The 21,774-nt window shown below is 36.7% G+C and overlaps 1 protein-coding gene across 1 annotated transcript in view; it reads left to right on the forward strand.

Moving 5' to 3' along the window:
* The window catches only part of FSTL4 (follistatin like 4), a 491,346-nt gene that overhangs the window by 463,551 nt on the left and 6,021 nt on the right, over positions 1 to 21,774 (forward strand). The window contains exons 8-13 of the mRNA XM_058171598.1: positions 8,337 to 8,498; positions 9,951 to 10,085; positions 11,669 to 11,695; positions 16,005 to 16,123; positions 18,139 to 18,288; positions 19,495 to 19,602. Of these exons, the coding sequence (XP_058027581.1) occupies positions 8,337 to 8,498; positions 9,951 to 10,085; positions 11,669 to 11,695; positions 16,005 to 16,123; positions 18,139 to 18,288; positions 19,495 to 19,602 (701 nt within the window). The remainder of the gene's footprint in view (positions 1 to 8,336; positions 8,499 to 9,950; positions 10,086 to 11,668; positions 11,696 to 16,004; positions 16,124 to 18,138; positions 18,289 to 19,494; positions 19,603 to 21,774) is intronic.

The raw sequence follows: 21,774 nt of genomic DNA on the forward strand, positions 1-21,774 counted from the left end.
TTTTTTTTCTTCAAAAGGAAAAAAAGAGGGACAAAAGAATCCATCTATGTTAGACACCCTTCTAGAGTGGGAGGAATAAAACACCACCTACCTCCAGTTTACAATTCAGCCCTTTCAGAAGCTCCAAGAAGATTCTGCAACTAATTGCATCCTGATTCACCCTGTACCCTGATAGCACAGATAAACTCCCAAGTGCCCTCAACAACTCTCAGAAAGTGCAAATAACCAGATGACTGCAAATAAATACAATCCTTCCATCTCCCCCTCCCCCCGCGTCCTAAGAGAACTTACCTTTTCATTTTCTGATGGAAGCTTCTTGGATGAGAAATGAAACATTTTCTTCTTCTTCCTCAAGGGAAAAAAACACAGTCCCATTGTTTTTTGAAGAAAAAAGCATCTATGAGATTCTACAACTCTGAGAATTTCTAGTCGGAATGACTAATTGAGATCTTTCAATCGTGTTTAAAGATCAACTCAGTCATTTTAGAATATCCATGCCATTTAAATTAAGTTTCTGCTGTTTGTGATTTTGTTGTTTTGCCATCAGATTGCTTTCTCTCTGAGCTGGCTGTCCTTTAACCAGAACAGATCAGAATTAGGATTTCATCCCCTTTCAAAGTGGAGGCTCATTAGGATATATCAATCAGACTATCAGTTTGAGAAATTCCTACTTCTGCAAAATCTACCAAGCTCCAAATAAACTGCTACTTCAGTAATTTTTGAAATATTGCTACCTCAAAAAAATTTAGATGTGCTGTGTTTGGGGATGTCAGGCCACTTCTTTTTTTATTTTGTTTAATGTTTTTATGAACCCTAGCCCAATCCTCTGGAAAATCTTACGCCATGATAAATTGGAAAGCATTTGAAAAGTCATAAAACTCTTTTGTCTTTCATGAATTCATCCTGCTTTTCAAACCAACAGTATGTAAAACTCAAAAGTGGTAAATAACATTTTCACAATGCTTGTCAAGAGACGGGAAGCCTATTTTTATTTTAATATAAAATGGAAAGGCAGAATATTTTAACAGCAGCTATAATCTTACATAGTCCTCGCTGATCAATAAATGTGTACTTTCTGAAATGGCTTATTGCACCAACCTTGTAGCCCCTTAGAGAAAAATGAATTAACATGATGGCTTTTATTGGACTTCCTCCCATTTTCAGAAACACATAAGCTTTTGATCTTTTCAGAAATGCACTACAAGAAGGAAAACAACACATTTTTCAGCACATTCCTTCAGGACAGATATAATTCTACTGATGTTAACAAGGTTAATTTGTGTGTGTCATCAAAGATTAAACACTGATTGTAAATGTGTCTCATATATATTTAGCTGACTAATTACACAGAGCAGACATCCTATATTTTTTCCACTTTTTCTTTTTAAAAAAGCCTACCATTCTGTAGTGCTGGTAGTTTTAGCAGACGATTAACAAGTTGGATTTGGATAGATGTTACTGCATGTACCGTTTTCCCTTACGTGCATGGTGCATATTCCTATGCAATGCTTGAACAGATAATACAGGATTAGATTAGAATTGTAACCAACCCAGAGTCGCTTGTTTGAATTGGATGGATATAAAAATTCAATATATACCATATTTTTCGGAGTATAAGACACACCAGAGTATAAGACGCACCTTAGTTTTTGGGGAGGAAAATAAGAAAAAAGCTGATTGGCAGGTGGATTGGCCTCCCAGAATACCCCCAATCAGCTTTTCCGAGAGGTGAAATTTAGCAACAGGTTCCTTGGTTGTGAGCCTTGCTTTTTTTTTTTTTTTTTTGCTTTTTTTCTGCCTCTGAAACTTCTGAAACTCTGTTTCAGAAAAAACTTTTTCTGCCTCTGAAAGCCTAAGAAACAGCTTCAGAAAAAAAAGCCTCTGAAGCTCTGTTTGGGGGCTTTTTTTCTGAAGCTCTGTTTGGGGGCTTTTTTTCTGAAGCTCTTCTTTGGGTTGTTGTTGTTTTTGAAGCTCTTACCGAGGCTTATGATAAGAGCCGTGGTAGCGCAGTGATTAGAATGCAGTACTGCAGGATAATTCTGCTGACTGCCAACTGCCAGCAGCTTGGCAGTTCGATTCTCACCAGGTTTCCAAGGTTGGTAAAATGAGGAGCCAGATTGTTGGGGGCAATATATTGACTCTGTAAACCACTTAGAGAGGGCTGTAAAAGCACTATGAAGTGGTATATAAGTCTAATTGCTATTGCTATTATAAAGCAGTATTAACAGTTCATGTAATCTTGATTTTGTCCCTCTTTTAATGCAGCCTAGGACTGTGTTGGCTTTTTCTAAAAAAATTAAATTGCTGTCACATATGATGTGATGAATTTATATTCTTATACTGCCTTGGACTAAAGTCTTAAGTACTCATGTTCTTACTCTGTAAGCATTGCTTCCAAATCCAAAAGAATATGTGATTCAGTCCCCAGTAGGCTTTTCTATGTCGAGAAATATAAAAACATACAAAAAGATCTGGTGAATCTGATTAAAACCTAGTTCGTTAGCTATTCTGTCCCTAACAATGGGGACACATGCAAAATGTTTAATAGTGGAGGATAGAAAGTTATTGGGAAGCCAATAAATAATCCTGTTTAAATTGACTAAACCTCAAGTTTCCTAAACTGCAGAATATCACAACATATATTACAATGTTATCACTGTGCGAAGAAATATCTTCATTGGTCTTGAGTCTCTTACCATTCAACTTAACTGGCTGAACTGGGCTCTGCATAATGCTGCGTATCCCAAAGGAAATATTGTGATACCCAAAGTCTTAATATAATTTGAAATACGTTATGGAGCTCAGGGTTCTATGGTTGTAAGATAATTGTTGATTCTAACTCTAATCAGGTATAATTGAAAATTAAATGTCACTACTTTTTTTTAATGGCAAAAATCCCAGATATGTATAGTTTCTGGCCAGAACATTATGAAGTTCTACAATACTATATTAAAGAATGTTTAAGTAAATATATTTATTATTTATTTGAACCAATCTACTTTTCTTTCTAAAATACATTAAATTATAGATTTAGATGTAATAATAATAATAATAATATTTTAATTTGTATACCGCCCTTCTCCCGAAGGACTCAGGGCGGTTTACAGCCAGAATAAAATACAACAACACATACAGTATTAAAAACAAACATTAAAAAACTTATTCAATTTGGCCGAATATTAAAATATGATCAACCCTGTATTATATCTATGAATATTAGATATAACATTTTATGCTAAATAGAATTTCTAAATAGTTTTCTGTGTAAGAACACAGATATGCAATGCAAGAATATTTAAGGTCTGAATAGAAAAACATATCATATAATTAATCTATTTGCAGATAATGTGCCTACATGACTTAGGGATCAAAATGGAGATATATCTCAATGAATTACATATATTTAATTCAGCAGCAGATTTAGAAGTTCAAGTTTAGTAAATCATCTGCTACGTTAATTAATACTGAGAAAAATTCACAGAAAAAGCTTGAATAAATTATGGGACTTCACATCAATCCAGATAGATTTATATATCTAGCATTGCTTATCACAAAGAACCAGCACCAATTAAAAATACTATTATGATTCCTTTCCCTGCAAAATGGAAAGAAAATTTAAGTCTCAGCAACATCTTTTGTATTCATTTCCTGGCATTTAAAGTGACTTCTTCTAAAAAGCTGTTCTTGAGAAAAAAACATTCCCCATTCTCTTGTCTTGTACTTATCTTTGCATAGGGCAAAGAATTATTACCCCATTTTTACATCATTATCAGACATTTTAGTAAGCAGGTTGCTTATTTATTTCATTTAATAACAAGAGAATATCACTGATGTTTTATGAAAATTCAGTATTGAACACAAAGGTTATTGGTGCAGTTTTTGCTAATAAATTTCCCATGTTTTCACAAATTTCATTTTGGATAGAAATGCTGAATATGTTTTAAGCATTTTAAACATCCCAAAGATTATATGTGGAAAGTGGAAGTGGGTGGATGTTTTAATTCTTTTGGCCTTTTCTCAGGTTACTTTTCAGTTTAACTTTTTAACTATTATCAGCTTGAGAAGAAGGGTGTTCGTCAGTATCAATTTTTCCAAGAAACAAAAGTATGAGCTGTATTGAATGAATGAGCAAACATCTTTTTCACCCTTTTACTTTATATCTTTGCTCCCTCTGGATATTAAAGTACAACTCCAGACTGAGCAAAGTTAAAATTGTCAGATTATTTTTTTCCCCTATTGGGGAAAGTTTGGGTTTTTTAAGGAGTAAAATGAAGTGACACGGTGGCTCAGTGGCTAAGACACTGAGCTTGTCAATCAAAAGGTCAGCAGTTCAGCGGATCAAATCCCTAGTGTCATGTAATGGGGTGAGGTCCCATTACTTGTTCCACCTTCTGCCAACCTAGCAGTTCAAAAGCACATAAATAATGCAAGTAGAAAAATAGGGACCACCCTTGGTGGGAAGGTAACAGCATTCCGTGTGCCTTTGGCATTTAGTCATGCTGGCCACATGACCACGGAGACGCCTTCGAACAGTGCTGACTCTTCGGCTTTGATGTGGAGATGAGCATCACCCCCTAGAGTTGGGAACGACTAGCCTATATGTGTGAGGAGAACCTTTACCTTTACTTTTAAGGAGTAAAATGGATGCCTTCTCAGAAGTTCAAGATACCATTTTGAATCTTAAACTTCCCATGTGGTGAGAAAATGGTCTGTTGTTTTAGATTCTGGTGTTTTTAAAAACAGCTGTATCTTTCTTCTTAAACTTTCCTTACTCCAAACGTTAAAAAAAAAACTGATATGAAAAATTCAGGCTGCACATTCTGGGGAAGAGGATGGTGTGGAACTGCATGTGGCTCCTCAGATGTCACACCTGCTCTTCACATTCTGTACCATTTGCTCTGGACTTGATCCCAGCTGATCAGACAGGAATTTTGGAATTAGAATGGCAACAGTATTTGGATTCCATTTCCATGGTCGCTCCAGTTCTCATTAAGGTTCAGAAGCTGCCATTCTTTCATGACAGAGTCTTGGGCCTATTGAGTTGATTCTTCCAATGACTCATGAATAAAACAGTCCTTCAATATTTTTAGAGAATTTCCAGTTGAGAATGTTGAAATCTTGGGCTTACTCTGAAACCCTGATCTTGAATGGGCCATAGATTGTTAATCCCAAATCTACATCCTCATGTTGTACAGCATAACCTGCTCTATATGTAGGGTTTAGCTGCAATAAGATAAACAGAACAAAACAAGACTGAGCAAGATTTGTTCACATCTCACACTGGGTTTGAGTCATAGTAGATGATTCTGCAGCTTCTCACCAGCAAGCAGGATTAAAATAGACAAAACGGATATAAGAATACACAAACTTCTGAATTATTGCAGAAAAGCAAAGAAGTTGTTTGGAAAGAATTCCAACCACTGCTGTGTATGACATCTGATTTCTGTTTATACTAGAATCAATGATAATATTCCTGCTCCTCTTTCTCTTGCCCAGAATGTGTAAACAGCTACAGGAAAGTCTCTTTGGTTTTATATTATGGTAACAGATTGATTAGCTGTCAGGCTGTTTTCTTTTCACCATGTAAGAACTAGATCTCACTATAAACTTAGGTGGAAGATAATTACTGTATTGGGTCAAGTTTGTGGCAGTTGTGATGGCCATTGTTGCATCTTTGAATTGCTATCCAGTAGAGTTGTTTGGATTGGTAAAGCATTTACTAATAAGATTAAATTCTGGGAGTCAGATATTTGTTATGAACAATTTTCAGTAAAATTCCAAAATATTTTCCATATCTACTTTGACCTTGATAACCCATAAGAACATATCCTATGTATATATCCAGAGTTTTTCTGTTCTGGTTGCCTGATACTAGTTTTAGTTAATTCAGCCTGAGGGTGCACATAAGGTGTTAACATATTAATAGATACTTTTATTAGAAATATCATCCATTTCAGCTAATTAAAAAATACATAGCTTGGGGATGCCCTAGATCCAGGGTTTTTTCATTAGACAGCCAGTGACCTCAAAAGCAGTTGTTTTCCCAGTTTGGGCACAAAGATGTCAAAACAATGACAAAAGAGATTCATGCTTTGCCAATTATATTAATATGATACGTTATACACAGGACAGCCCTTGAAAAACATTGAAAGAAATGCCAGCTTGGTTAACAATACACTAAACATAAAATACCAAGATTTAAAGGAATTTGAGGTATTTAATTCAAAATGCTTGTACTTACATTGAATTCCTAAACAGTCTGGACCCGGCATATATTCTTGTGATTAAAAATGGCTTGTTATGTTTTGTGCATTTGTAATCATAAATAGGACAAAGGGATTTATAAAAAGTCTAATTGGGAAGTAAACAAGAAAGGAGAAATCTGAGAACAGAAGAGACCCAGAACCTGGGGGATGACTCATTAAGAAAAATCCTAGATAGAGCTTGACACAAGTCCGAACTAATGATTTTTCACCCAAAGGTACTATGACTTTTTGAAACTAGGAGTGAGATTAAGCAGTTTCTCAAGTTTCACAGTTTGTTTGATGGCCAAGGAAGAGCCATTTGCTAAACACTATTGGGCAATAATAATAATAATGCTGGGAAAGATTGAGGGCAAAAGAAGAACGGGACGACAGAGAACGAGGTGGCTGGATGGAGTCACTGAAGCAGTAGGCATGAGTTTAAATGGACTCCAGAGGATGGTAGAGGACAGGAAGGCCTGGAGGAATGTTGTCCATGGGGTCACAATGGGTCGGACATGACTTCGCAACTAACAATTGGGCAGCAAACATTTTTGTCCAGTTTGGCAGGTATTACCTTTAGAAGTGAAGCAGTAGAACCTTCCTTCCTCCCTCCCTCCTTCCCTCCCTCCCTCTATGCATAGACACAGCCATTGCGCATTAACATTCCCCTCCACGAAATGTTTCAGAATGATTCCCCCTCTAAAGTAAGCAAAGTAGTTGGACTGACAAGAGGGGGAATCTAGGATTATTAGATTTGACTTCCATTTAGGGACTATTACATGGTTTCTATGTGGTTATTAAGAGTTGACAAAGACTTGACAAAAAAAATCAATCAATTAAATAATGGGAAAATGGTACAAAACCCAAATTCTTTGCTGCCATCTAGTAGCCATTCAGATTTTTGAAGCCTGGATATATTAAATACTCATATATTTAACCGTTGATAATATCTCATATTAGACCATGCAAGCAGCAACAAAATATAGAATATTCTAATGTTTTGGCAGATAGCTTGTTTTTATTTTTCATTTCCAAAAGAGAATTTGATTACATTATGTTGGTTTGAACAATAATAGCATTTGCTTCCAGTTTTTAATACCAGAATTTAGGATGGTTTAATTCCATTTGGCAAGAGGTAGGCTCTTTTCAAGTCTTTGAGGTAAAAAATAATTAGATTTGTATTAAGTGTGTTGCTCAGAAAAGAATTATTTTTTTAAACACCAGCATCAGAATTTAATAATGTCCAATATACTATATATAATATATTAACTCAATCTGTCTTTGCATTGATTATTGGCTTGATTTTATTCCAAAGGCATCTGCACTTGCCTTTGCACAAAACTGGTGAAAAAAAGAGTTTTCATTTGTCCAGACAGTTATTTCACTTAAAATCAAGAGACAGAGAGGAAGAGAAAGAGAGAGAGGGGAGGGAATATGAATGTATATTATACTCAGCTAATACAAAAGCAGTATGATCCATACGTGTGCAGCTTTTAAGCAGATAAAACACACGAAAAGCTTCCAACCCAGTACTTATTTTCTCACCCACCACTGGAGTGAGGGGCTTTACTCATGGTCAGTCATGCCCTAGTCATGACCTGGTTGGACTACAGATGATCCTCGACTTACAACCACAATTGAACCCAACATTTCCATTGCTAAGTAAATCAGTTGTTAAGTGAGTTATGAGTTGTGAGTTACGATATTTTTGCTACACTTGTCAGGCAAATCACTGCAGTTACTAAGTGAACCATGTGGTTTTTAATCCTAGAGTCATTTGTTTTGTGTAATGGGCGACAATATAAATTGATGGATGGTGGTGGCTGGATTTACACAGTTAATACAAAATCAATGTGGGCCATGTGTATGCAACTTTAAGAGATAAATCACAGGAAATGAAGAGCTTCACATTCATTGCTTACTTTCTCACTCACAATTGCCCAGGTTAGAAGCAACCCATCCCTTGGAAGAAACCTGCAGATGTACAAGATACCTGAATTGGCTCTGTATACAGTATCTGATGTTCTAAGAGTTGCAAAGCTTAGTTTAATGTAATTTAAAGTCATCTGTTCCTGTTTCTTTTTCCCATAGTGCCACCAGTCATTCGTGTCTATCCTGAAAGTCAGGCACAAGAACCAGGAGTATCAGCAAGCCTCAAATGCCATGCAGAAGGCATTCCAAATCCCAAAATGTCCTGGCTAAAGAATGGCATGGCTATCACGCCAAAATTATCCAAGCAGCTCCTTATTTTAGGTAAGGGTAAAAAAAATGTGAGTTTTATATATCATTGACAGAGTCACAAGGAGATTTCTTTTAAGTTTTTTTTTACTAATATGTGATCTTATGTCATCCAAATATGACTTTGCCTTTGTGTTATTCCTGTAAATTATAAGTAGGCCTATATTGTTTGTTGATTTACTGCTGCTCTTTTTTAAATGGTTCTATGTATATTATGCACTTCTCTTTTGCTAGAGAATTAAGATAGTATTCAATTCTTGTTATCCATTATCAGTTGAGTGATTCTATTGTTGATCATTGTAAATTAGCCATTTTGAACAGAGTCAATAAAATTTTTAGCAATATACTTAAGAGCAGTAGAATGTTTCCACTGATGGACACACCTAGCTGTCCTTTTCAGAAGTTAATAATTTTATTTCGATGGGAAACCATTAAGGAATATCTAGTTTATAAGCAACATTGGGGGGAAATACCTGGAAGAACCTCATAGCACAAACCACTTGCATAACGGTACAAAGAAAACTGCATGGATATGAAAGAAGGTATTATACTTCATTAGTAGTTGGAAAGTAGCAACCTAAAGCAAGAAAGATATGACATAGCATTAAAATATCACATCAAGAATCAATTACGATGTCAGCTTTGACTGATTGTGAGCAAGCATTCTTATCATATTAGATTTTTCTTGCTATATTTTTGTAAGGTTTTTTTTTTAACTTACCTATACATCACTTACAAACTTACAGGATTGAGATGATTTACACATATCGTAATATAAAGAAAGCAAAACATAAATGAGGGGAGGAGGATTTTCCATTGCCAGAGGGGCTATTATAATGGAACATGGTACTTTCTCTTAGACTACCAAGAGCCCTAATATTATCCTCTATCAATTTTACTTTCCTGAATATTTTTGATCAAAGTCTGCTTATTAAGCAGTTGGGGAATTACCAGGGGGTTCAGGGAGGGAGCAGTAGTATCTACAACAGGTAGTCTGTGGTCTGCATACTACTTGAGGGCCAAAGATTGCCCATAAAAGAGAAAAAATAAAATACGAAATATATTTCAATCAAATTTCACAATTTGGTTGTGCCAAATAACTGCTACTTTTATATATCACATACTCATAATGACAGCATATCTGTAAAAATGCAATTTTAAAAAAAAAGGATTCATGGAAATAGAAGGATTCAGAAATGTTAACTGTATGGATATATTTTTCACTTGTCCTTTCCTTATTCTGACAAAAGATATCAGTGTGGATATCTGCAGGATATCCAGAATTTTCCTTCTGTAGGCCATCTCACCTCAAAAAATATTGGACGACAGAATCATTCCAAGACTGGCCTATAATCTCTTTAATTTCATCAGAGCTCTCCAGCAAATTAATGTGCTCAGGAGAGCATCCTGATTCTGCCACCTTTTGCATTTCCAACTCTTTATGCATTTCTTTTGGTGGTGCTGCAGCAAATGGAAGTGAACTTCATATCAACAGTGTTCGATATGAAGATACAGGTGCCTATACTTGCATTGCTAAAAATGAAGTGGGGGTAGATGAGGACATTTCATCTCTCTTCATTGAAGACTCAGCAAGAAAAACCCGTAAGTTTAATTTATACATCTACTTTCTAATTATATATCCTCTTTTGATGGACTTGAGTGATTTGAACCAAATTGGATTTTGCTTGCATAAAGGACCACATACTGAGGTCTAATTTCAGAATGGCTGTCTAGTTCACATTGATCATTAGAAATAAGAATTATTTACAAAACTTGATAGTTTCTTATCTGTGGATTTCTAATTTATGGAAATTTCTATAGTTTTCATTAGTAAGGTAAACATTCCAAGAGTCCTTGAACATAATGCTTTCAAATTCATTTCTGAAATCGTATATGGTATATGAAGACTACAATCTTGAGAAACCCTCCCCAAGGACCAATTAAAAATGGATTGATCCAGCAGAAAGTCTTTGGAGATCTTTCCAAGCTATTCTTTCTGAATTACCAGCTAGCATTGGTTTTTTTTTTGGCCAAAGTGCTTCAAAATTATGAAAATTGTAATTTCAATCCCTTTAGGGATTGCTGCATTAAATTAAATTGAATCTAAATTAATTTAATTAATTAAATCCAATAAAGATAGTTAACAGCAGCAGGATTGCATTAGCCTCAATTGTCTTCCCAGCAACCTTTGCTCTTTTCAGCTCATGATTATCAGGCCCATTGCCTTGCTTCACATTCACTAATTAAACTACAATTCATGATTTGAAGAGTTGGAAAGACAATAAAATATACCGTCTTTCCTTGAAAATAAGACCCTGTCTTATATTTTTTGAACCCCAAAATAAGCGCTTGGTCTTATTTTTGGGGAGGTCTTATTATTTTGGGGTGTATGGAGCAAGACGGGGCTCCTCTTGCCGTCTTACCTGATTTCCAGCTCTGTCTCCCTAACTCTAACCAGAGGAAATGGTGGAGACATGCTGCACATGTGTTTAAATATTTTTGGGGAGAGCTTATTTGGGGGGGGATTGTTTTAGTGCATGCGCTCAAAAGCCCAATTGGGTTTATAATCTGGGGAGGTCTTATTTTCAGGGAAACAGGGTAGTTTACATAAAATAGTGGGATTGTTGTTGGAAGAAAACAGTTTATGTTTGTAGCAAGCTGGCCAACATGTACCAAGCTAACCAAGGCTATTCTGAAGAGCATCTAGGTTGGGAAAACTTATTAGAACTTCCACATTTTAAAAAAAACATTATAGAGAGTTTAAACATATTATCAACACTATTAGCAGAATAATATTTATTTTGACCTATAGGAAGTTATATATAGCCTAGACATGATTGTAGTTGGTACACCTGCTCTATGTGATTACAATGAGTTGTCTCAAAGATTATCACCCTTATGCAGGCAAAAATCCAAGATATTTTGGTGAATGTGATGGTTTTCCTATGGACAAATACTTTGACTGGGAGGGGAGGGGGTGTCTGGAATTCTAACACAGAAATTCAAAATTGGTGGGGTTCCCTCCAACAACCTCATTTCTCTGGAAAATGCAATCATTTATTACAGAAATTGCTATTGTGTAAGAAAAGAACAAAGAGTATTAACGTCATTTAACTGCTACAATGAAATGTTGACATTGTTTTTTGTTTCCATTTTCTGGCTCTCCCATTTCTCTGATGCTGCAGTTGCAAACATACTGTGGCGAGAGGAAGGTACTGCAGTAACATTGTCTTGTTGTAGTGATAATGTGCTTGTCTGCTTTAATAAATCCATAAGAAACCATTCTCCACTGATCTTCCACTAGTGTTAGCAATGTTGGCCAGTCTCAGTTTAAGGCACAGGCAAACCAATTGCATAATTGGGACAATATGAATACATGATATACTTTTTCAATAATAATAATATACATTTTCAAAAGGGTGCCTAAGACATAACATAACATAACATAACATAACATCAGAGTTGGAAGGGACCTTGGAGGCCTTCTAGTCCAACCCCCTGTCCAGGCAGGAAACCCTACACCATCTCAGTCAGATGGTTATCCAACATTTTCTTAAAAATTTCCAGTGTTGGAGCATTCACAACTTCTGAAGGCAAGTCGTTCCACTGATTAATTGTTCTAACTGTCAGGAAATTTCTCCTTAGTTCTAAGTTGCTTCTTTCTTTGATCAGTTTCCACCCATTGCTTCTTGTTCTACCATGATGGGCCGGTCCAATCTTGTCCCACCTGGACATTTTCTACCTATATGGACTTCCACCCTCAGAATTCTTCAACTAAGTAGTCATTATTAAATATTATGGGAGTTGAAATTCACCCCTCTGTGAAAAGCATCCAGGTTGGGAAGACTATATTAGATCTACCACATGTTTAAAAAAACATTATCAAGAGTTTAAACATATTATCGTCACTGTTAGCAGAGTAATGTTTAGTTTTGACCTATAAACTATAGCAACCAGCCCCTGTCATTCTTGCTTCATAATTGTGTTTGTATAGATTATTTAATTAAGCCACATTCTTCAGTGCCATATTTCCTCAATACCCTGTATGGGGGTGGGGGTGGGGAATGTCCACACTCATTTCTTTAAGCAAAACAGAACATTGCTTACTATCCATTTCTGCTTATTTGGCAGTTGTGCATTCAGTTCTTATACACAGCTTTAAACAATCAAACATTTTTAAGATTCAAAAACCCCTTATAACATCTCACAATAGGATTGGAAGGCATCCAACCCTGGCCTTATTCCACACTATCATGCTTGAAAAATATATGAAGTTGCAAAATACAAGAGACACTATGAAATGTTCCTTTGGAAAGCAAACATTAGGTCATTTGCAAAAAGGGAAGGGAAGGGTAGGGTAAGGTAAGGTAGGGTAGAGTAGGGTAGAGTAGGAAAGTACAGGACACAATACAACACTTCACAACAGAATAGGGCCATGGATGCTGACATTTCAGATTTAAAGATATATGAAAATACAAGATACATATTCATCCATGTATCAAAATATAATTTTATTTATAACTGTTCTTATATATTTGCACATACAAAAAATTCAGCATGGGAATTCTTGTTTAACCTTCTGAATTTAACAAATGCTGATTATGATCAAATATGTCCATAGCTAACTTTCTAGACCTTTGGCAGACCTATAAACAGCTTGACACCATGCTAAATTACTGAAATAATCCATATTGATGGCGTTCTGTGATGTAAGGCTGTATCCTTTAGCCCTTAGCATCATAAAGCTTCTTAGACTCTTTAGAACTCTTATTAAAGACATCAGTAATAGTGACATAACAGTGAAATGAACTTTGCAGTAAAGAAAACACAAGATATGACACTTTCAGGATCTCCTCGTTTTCAGCTTGGCTCTTGGGCTCAAGAAGGAGCAGATCAGACCTACAGGAACTCCCCCTCCTTCCTTTCTTCTTTCAGTTCTCTAATGTCCTCATTCATCTCTCGTGATATGAAAGTAGAAATAGTCACACATGATTAAGTAGAGAAATAGCAAATAGACATATAAAATGTCTATTACAAAATGCTGAGGAAATCAGAAAGGCAGTTTTAAGATTAATTTCAAATAAATGTAACATCATAGATGACGGCAACGAATGTTGCAGTGCCTTCTGAGTTGCTATGTCAGTTATTCCTGAATTTTAAAATTTGCTGTACTGGATATTTCGAAAAGAAGACAAGACAATCAGACTGCAAATAATGAAAAGACAGCCAGATTATAGATATAATGATAGAAGAAAATTAAATTTTGCTCATCTGCAAAAAGATTGTGAGAAGCATTCTTTGTTTATAATGCTCTTCTGTCTTGTCCCTGGGAGAAAACTTATTCAGTCATGGGGTTACATTATCTTTCTTTGAAATCAATTCAGTAGGATACTTCAAATGAGGAAAAAAAGAAACAAGGATGTTCCTTGGAAGAGAATGCTATGTGAAATGAAGAATTCTAAAAGCCCATTTGGAGTAAACTCTGTTCAAAATGCAAAATAATTGAAACAGAATACTGTACTTTGTAAAAGTAGACATAATTTTTAGCAATTGAAATACTGGTTCTCGTGGAAGTCAGAGCACAATATGCAGTATTCTAATAGAAAATGTATTATGAATGTGTGTTTCCATCATTAATACATAAACAACATTAACTACATTCTTGATGTTACCATGAGTAACTGTTTTAAGAGTATGACACATCAAATCTAGAATGTGGATCGTGTATTTTTATCAAAACAGTCGTGCAGAATAGGAAGTCAGTGTGTATGAACTATTCATAATTCACAATTACACATAAATTACTACATGATTGTTACAATTTGATTAAAAATCTTTTAATTATAAAAATTTTATAAAAAAATTTATATATCTGCAGAAATGCGCACTCATTTCATCAGAGGCCAAACTCCACCTTCCAAATGTGCATATTTAAATTCTTATTGAATGGGAACTGAAAAGGTTCTCAGTAATGAAGAACTAATTCATTACTTGGACCTAAGAAACTTGGAGCCGAAGAGTCTTTAACTGATCCACAGCAATTAAAGCTGCCAGGCATTAGCTATCCTTTCAGAAACGCATGGTTCATCATTCCAGCATCACATTTAAGCTTCATTCTTCTAGGTCCATTTTGATGCCTTAACTGGGGTATTTCTGTAGTATAACTAGGAGGCTAAACATTATAGGCTGAAACATAATAAAATTGAATAATCCAGGTACCATTGTTTTTTCTTTGCTCTATTTTTCTGCAAGTTCATATCCATTAACCAAGAAAATAAGTATTATCTGGAACTGTTATTTTTTATTTTTAAAAAAGCAATTATCCCAATCAAAGGCCTTTTTAAATTATTAAACTGTCTCTGATTCTGACAATGCATTCTCAGTTGGAGTAATGGCATGATTTGAATTCTCTCTCCTTGAAATAAGTGGGAGTGAAAGTGGTTAAACCTAAACTGGATTAATTTCCAGTCCTGGAAGCATGCGATCTACCCCAGAACATTTCTAGTCTGAACAGGACTTGGGGATCGCTAGCTGAAGCAGAATTACTATCTACAACAGCTGATAATTTTAAATTAATATATACATACATTCCATGCAAAAAAAAATAGTAAAACAAAATTTGACCACAACAGAACTATGGACGTTGGGCAGATAAGTACACTATCAATATCACTTGGAATGACAGTAGCCATTACAAAACAGCCAGTATAAATCTGTAACTCTGATCATGTGTATTGATTGGATTGCTGAAAAATGATGGAAAAGCTGCTCAGTACAGCATACAATGTATTTATTACTGCTTCTGCATGTAATGGAAAATGAAGTCCTCTGCTTAAGTCATGGGACATTCTGATTCAGCACAAATGTAGAATGCAATCTTTTACTAGCAGCTCATTGACAAATTATTTTTCTCAAACTTCTGGAATGCCCCAGTTTTCACAGATGAGTGCTGTTGCAATGCTAAAAGGTTCCATATTTGTGAATTAGAGTTTGCAAAATTTCAAAAATGTCTTTGCTTTGGTGGCTATGAGAACTGACCGATCCCCAAAGGCTATTGGACACCAAACAAAATATTCCCTGAAAGCCATAGATAACATGTGTTGCTTCAGTTTAGAACTATTTGCAATATGTATAGGAATGCCTATAATGCATTTGAGGCATTTTCCTGAAAAACCCAAATGGTTAGTGGTTTCTTTTTTCATATAAAGGAAGGAAGTCTGTTTATCTGATCAACAGACCCATGACCCCAGTTCCTTATTTGAAGTTTTGACTGCTACCACCAAGGCAAAACATTTTTGGGTCTACCTGTACCTCTTTTCCCACACCTTGAAGCCGTACTTGTGATATGAACTTTAATTTTGTGAATGCACCAAAAGCATCCTAATTTTTAGGTGTTTTTCCTTTTCCTTCCAGCCTTTCCTTGTTAGTACTTTCCTTTTCTGGTTTAGCTTTCATTTTGCTTTTAGACATAGGAAATATGATTTTTCTTTCCTTGCTCTTTTTGTTGTTTTTGTCTTCAAGGGCTCAGTGTGGGAAGTATGTTCTATGTCTTTTCTGAGGATGGAATCACAATAATTCAGCCAACTGACTGTGAGATCCAGAGACATATCAAACCAAACGAAAAAGTGTTCACCAGTTATGTAAGTCTGGGATCATGATTAATATCCAGAATATTGATAACGTTGATCTAATTTATTTATTTAATCATATTTTTATACCGCCCTATCTCCCAAGGGACTCAGGGCGGTTTACAGCCAAGTAAAACATAAATATAAATACAAGTTAAAACCCCAATTTAAAAAACTTATTAAATATGGCCGAATATTAAAACCACAATAAAATAGTAAAACCCCATTAAAACCAAATTTAAAATTTAAAATTCTAGTCCAGTCCTGCACAGATAAATAGATGTGTCTTAAGCTCGCAGCAAAAGGTTCGAAGGTCAGGAAGTTGGCGAAATCCTGGGGGAAGTTCGTTCCAGAGGGTGGGAGCCCCCACAGAAAAGGCCCTTCCCCTGGGTGCTGCCAGCCGGCACTGCCTGGCTGACGGCACCCTGAGGAGTCCCTCCCTGTGAGAGCGTACGGGTCGGTGGGAGGCAATCGGTGGCAGTAGACGGTCCCGTAAGTATCCCGGCCCAATGCCATGGAGCGCTTTGAAGATAGTTACCAAAACCTTGAAGCGCACCCGAAAGGCCACAGTTAGCCAGTGCAGTCTGCGCAGGAGAGGTGTCACATGGGAGCCACGAGGGGCTCCCTCTATCACCCGCGCAGCCGCATTCTGGACCAACTGGAGCCTCCGGATGCTCTTCAAGGGGAGCCCCATGTAGAGAGCATTGCAGTAATCCAGACGAGATGTCACAAGAGCATGAGTGACCGTGCATAGGGCATCCCGGTCTAGAAAGGGGCGCAACTGGTGAACCAGGCGAACCTGGTAAAAAGCTCTCCTGGAGACGCCCGTCAAGTGGTCTTCAAAAGACAGCCGTCCATCCAGGAGAACGCCCAAGCTGCGCACCCTCTCCATTGGGGCCAATGACTCGCCCCCAACAATCAGTCGCGGCTGCAGCTGACTGTACCGGGGTGCCGGCATCCACAGCCACTCTGTCTTGGAGGGATTGATCTTGAGCCTGTTTCTCCCCATCCAGACCTGTACGGCTTCCAGATACCGGGACAGCACTTCGATAGCTTCGTTGGGGTGGCCCGGTGTGGAAAAGTACAGCTGAGTATCATCAGCGTACAGTTGGTACCTCACACCAAAACCACTGATGATCTCACCCAGCGGCTTCATATAGATGTTGAACAGGGGGGGTGAGAGAATCGACGCCTGCCGCACCCCACAAGTGAGGCGCCTCGGGGTTGACCTCTGCCCTCCCGTAAACTCTGTAGATATGGTGGCTTCTAACATAAGTGATATCTCCCCTATAAACAAAATTTCCTTGATTTAGCGTTGAGGAAATAAATACACATCTTAGTTTTAATAACTAAAACTTAATCTATATACTAGAGGGATTTGCAAATTTTGTGATACTGTAATGGATTTATAAGGGGAACAAGCACAAAATGAATTTTTTAACAGTGTCCCTTCTTGCCTGTGCAAGAGATATCAAGGGATCTTTTAAAAAAAATATTGTGACAACCTTCCCCAATTTGCTCTAAGGTGGGATCCCTCTGGAGGGCCAAATTATCAGGTATCAAGCCACAGGCTGAGAAACATGAGCCTAATTTGAGCCTCACTTAATTGTGAAACATGAGCCTAATTGAATTATGAAAAGGGAGAACAAGTTATACAAATGTGTCTGAATAAAAAAGTACAAAGATGAGTTTGGTGCTTGTTTGTTGATATGGTACATTGCATTTGGCTATAGAAAATGCAATTTTGAATGCAGAACAACAGAACCAATCTGAAAGTTAATGTTCATGCTGGAGAGGGATGCTTTGAGTTTTGGGGGGCAAGGTGAGTTAAACATCTAAATAATAAATAAAATAAAATTCAAAGTATTGCATACTAAAGAGCACAAGGCTGTTTCTAGTACAAGTAAAAAAATGTCTGTACTTAAGTGCATAAGTTTACTTAATGTCTTCAGATTTGGGAAGGGAGGTTCCCTCTTTGTGAATACATTCGACAGAGATTCAAACTCTATTCTTCTTTTTTATTTCAGGCAGATATCTGTCCTACTCTTGAAGGTGAAGTTGTTCAGTCTTGCCTCTGGGCTTCTGCTGTCAATGTTAGAGACAAATATATTTATGTTACTCAGCCTAAGTGGAATAGAATAATGATCCTTGATATTCAGACACAGAAAATCATTCAGGTAATCTTACAGTGACAACTAGTTGTTTTAAGATGGGAAAAATAGCCTTGACAGTGCAAAAAATTTTGCTGTTTCCCTGAGGAGATTCTAGCTATTACCTTAACCATGGCTTGCAGTTTACTGTTTAGTCTGTTTGTTGAGAGGGGCACCCCTATTTGCTGCTTGCTATAAATATGACAAGGTTTCTATTACAAGCAAGATAAAATGGCCAGTAGAAAAAGGGTCATTATTACATGAACACTTCTAATGGGTTCTTTAAAAATCAGTGAACATATGCATGTAGGTTTCTAAGGATTTGCTAAGATTAAGATTATTTTCTTGTACCAATATTCAATGTAAGATATGCATGTGACCAGATCCAATATATAAATACATCAAGGTTCTCTAGCCTGTTGCAAGAATATATCTGCTATGTGAAAATAGATCCTATTGAGTACAATGGAATAATGCGGTTTTCTACAGCAATGACTTCATATGCACTGAAATTAGTGATGTTGACTTCCAAGTAGTCATTCCATTCCACTGACTTCCACCATGACATGGTGTAATATGTGATGTGTTCGTCTTCATCTGAGGTTGTATTTGCCTACTTTTAAAAACCACTAAGGACCAGATGATTTTTACTGTGTCCTGATGCATAAAACCATAGAACTCAAAGAAGGCATACTTTCTTTTTCACATGACTCTGTGGGGTGGGGAGGTCAGAGACAGAGGGAGAGAGAAAGAGAGATAGAGAAATACATACATACATACATACATACATACAAGCTTTGGGAAAATGGCAAGCAGTTTACAATGCAGGGGATGTTCCAAAGCTCCTCATAGCTGGATGTAATGAACACTGTATGGAGAAAAGCCACTAGACCTAGGTCTTTTGTTGATGCCAATGGCATGAATCTGGAGGCAAATTGCATATGTAATAAGGATGTTGGGGATTCAACTGCAAGGTGATATCATAGATGACATTAGTACTACTAACATAGGGAGCAAGTCTCAGTAGGCCATGAGGTCTTTTACAAGGTATTTACAGTAGAAATGGCAGGCTATGTTGTCTAATTTTAATAGAAAATGGAAAACATATCCACATTAGCAATTCTCGTTAGCAGTTTGTTAACTGTGCTAGTTTCCAGATTCAGAGATTGCATTCCCTCTTCATGAAAAAGAACTAACACAACTGATTTTTGTTGTTTTGTTGTTTCTTTGAAGTCTCTGGATGTTGAACCTCTGCCAGTGAAGTTACATTATGATAAATCACATGACCAAATATGGATACTTAGCTGGGGGGATAAGAAGAAGTCCCATCCAATGCTACAGGTAAGTTTCCAATGAGTTTAATGGCTCAATGTGTATTTATTGTTTTCTATAAACAGGATTTTAAAAATAGAAATATAATTGTTCATTTGCATACATATTTTGCACCCTCCTCTGCTCCTCTGTTTAGAATAGTTTAGAACTGACAGCCAGAAGTATGCTTGTTGAAAGGTACTGACAATTTCAGTGTCACTTGGTAAAGATTTTCCAACATCGTTGAGCAGTTTTTGATCTCCAAGAATTATCACTTAATGTGATAACAAGAGAAGATGCTTTCTGTTGATTTGCCCTCTTCTGCAGCCTCTTGCTTCAACCTCCTTAGTTTTGGAGGAGATCATCCCACGGAATAGATTCTGGATATCGGGGCAAGGAGATGATGAAGAAAAGAACTAGCAACTTCTTTCCTTCTCTTGTTTGCAAGATCTCCACTAGGTCAAAAGCTTTTCTTCAAGCTTAATGGGATCATAGAAGTCCACCACCCATTCTTCTTATCGTCTTTTAAGCAGACATCACTTTTAATTACCGTACTTTTTGGAGTATAAGACACACTTTTCCCCCCTAAAAGAGGGTGGAAATGTTGGTGCATCTTATACACCGAATATAACCATTTTTGGCCTCCCAAAACCCCACCCCACACATCCCGTTTTCACCAAAAACAGGCCCATTTTTCAGAAAAATGGGATGCGCAGAGGGTTTGGGAAGCCTGCAGAGTGCTCCTGGAAGCCAGGAAGGGCAAAAACGTTTTTTTCTTATTTACCTCTTTGAAATCTTGGTGTGTCTTTTACTCGAGTGCGTCTTATAGTCTGAAAAATACGATATTTACCTTTACCTTACCCTAAATGCTAGTTCTCTCCTTTTATTTCTTTTATTTTGCATTATTTTCTTTCTCTTATTTCTTTTCATTTTCTCCATTCAGAAAATCTATCATCCTTCTCTTAGTGTGCCACAATCTAGTTGTGGATTGCAAGCCACCACAAAAGACATCAAATTTAAAGAATTCAGGGTTATGAAGTTGATTCTCCCTTCCAAAAAAAATTGTTGGGTCTCATGGAGAAGCTTGAATACTTGAACCAAATTGTTTTTCCTTTGCTACACAGAACATGCTTTGTATGAATGCTCTTATCTTTGCCAGTTTCCTAGGTATTGTAATTTAGATTATTGAAATAAACAAAAAAAAAAGAATTTTAGAAAGACAAATATTCTGTAAGTGTAGGTTACCTTCCAGCACTGTGGAGACAAAAAGAAAGATGTCCGTACACAATTCTAGCATTAGCCCTACTCACAGCCTTCCAATTATGCTCATAGAAACCTATGGACGTGCTGCTAACTAATTATACCTTCAATATCATTCTCTGTCTACCCATTGTAATAGTGACCAAGCCATCTCTATATACACAAAATGGCACAAAAATTAAAACACTGTGGGTCCACTGTACAAGCTCCTAATTGTCTGAACTGTAACACTTAGCAGATTATTTCACACAAATTGTAGAATTCCTGGGAGTCTGTTATGTACACTGCATTACCCTAATTTTACTTATATTATATTAGGAAGGAAGGGTAAAATATAGTGTATTTTCCTGATTATGTTAAATCCCTTCATTAAGAAATATAATATTTTAAGCAGTATAATGGGGAAAACTCTAAATATACCAAAAAAATATTTGAAGCAATTTTTTTAAGACTCTAGCAGTTTTGGTTGTGTAGATGTTTTAGTTTTACATTCTAAAGCAGGGATGTCCAAACTTGGTCCCTTGAAGAGTGGTGGACTTCAACTCCCAGAATTCCCCAGCCAGCAACTTGCTCATATTTGCTGGGGAATTCTGGGAGTTGAAGTCCAACACTCTTCAAGGGGCCAAGTTTGGATACCCCTGTCCTAAAGCATTGGTCCTAACTTTTTGGCACCATGGAACCTGTTTTGTGGAAGTCAATTTTTATACAGACCAGAGGAGGTGGTTTTGGCTTTGCTCACTTGTCCACTGCACACCTCTAGCTGTGTATACCAGTTCCTAACTGTCAACAGACCAGTACTGTGGCCCTGGGATTAGAAACTCCTGCTCTAAAGCATTCCTGCTCAACAACAGTTTTCTAATGAGTTTACTGATGAATAGCTATGTTGAATCAAAAGCACCTTCCTACAAAAAAAATCTCAGAATGTAAACACTTTCTTTAAGA

This window comes from Ahaetulla prasina, chromosome 2 (genome assembly GCF_028640845.1).
Source record: "Ahaetulla prasina isolate Xishuangbanna chromosome 2, ASM2864084v1, whole genome shotgun sequence".
Classification (NCBI taxonomy): domain Eukaryota; kingdom Metazoa; phylum Chordata; class Lepidosauria; order Squamata; family Colubridae; genus Ahaetulla; species Ahaetulla prasina.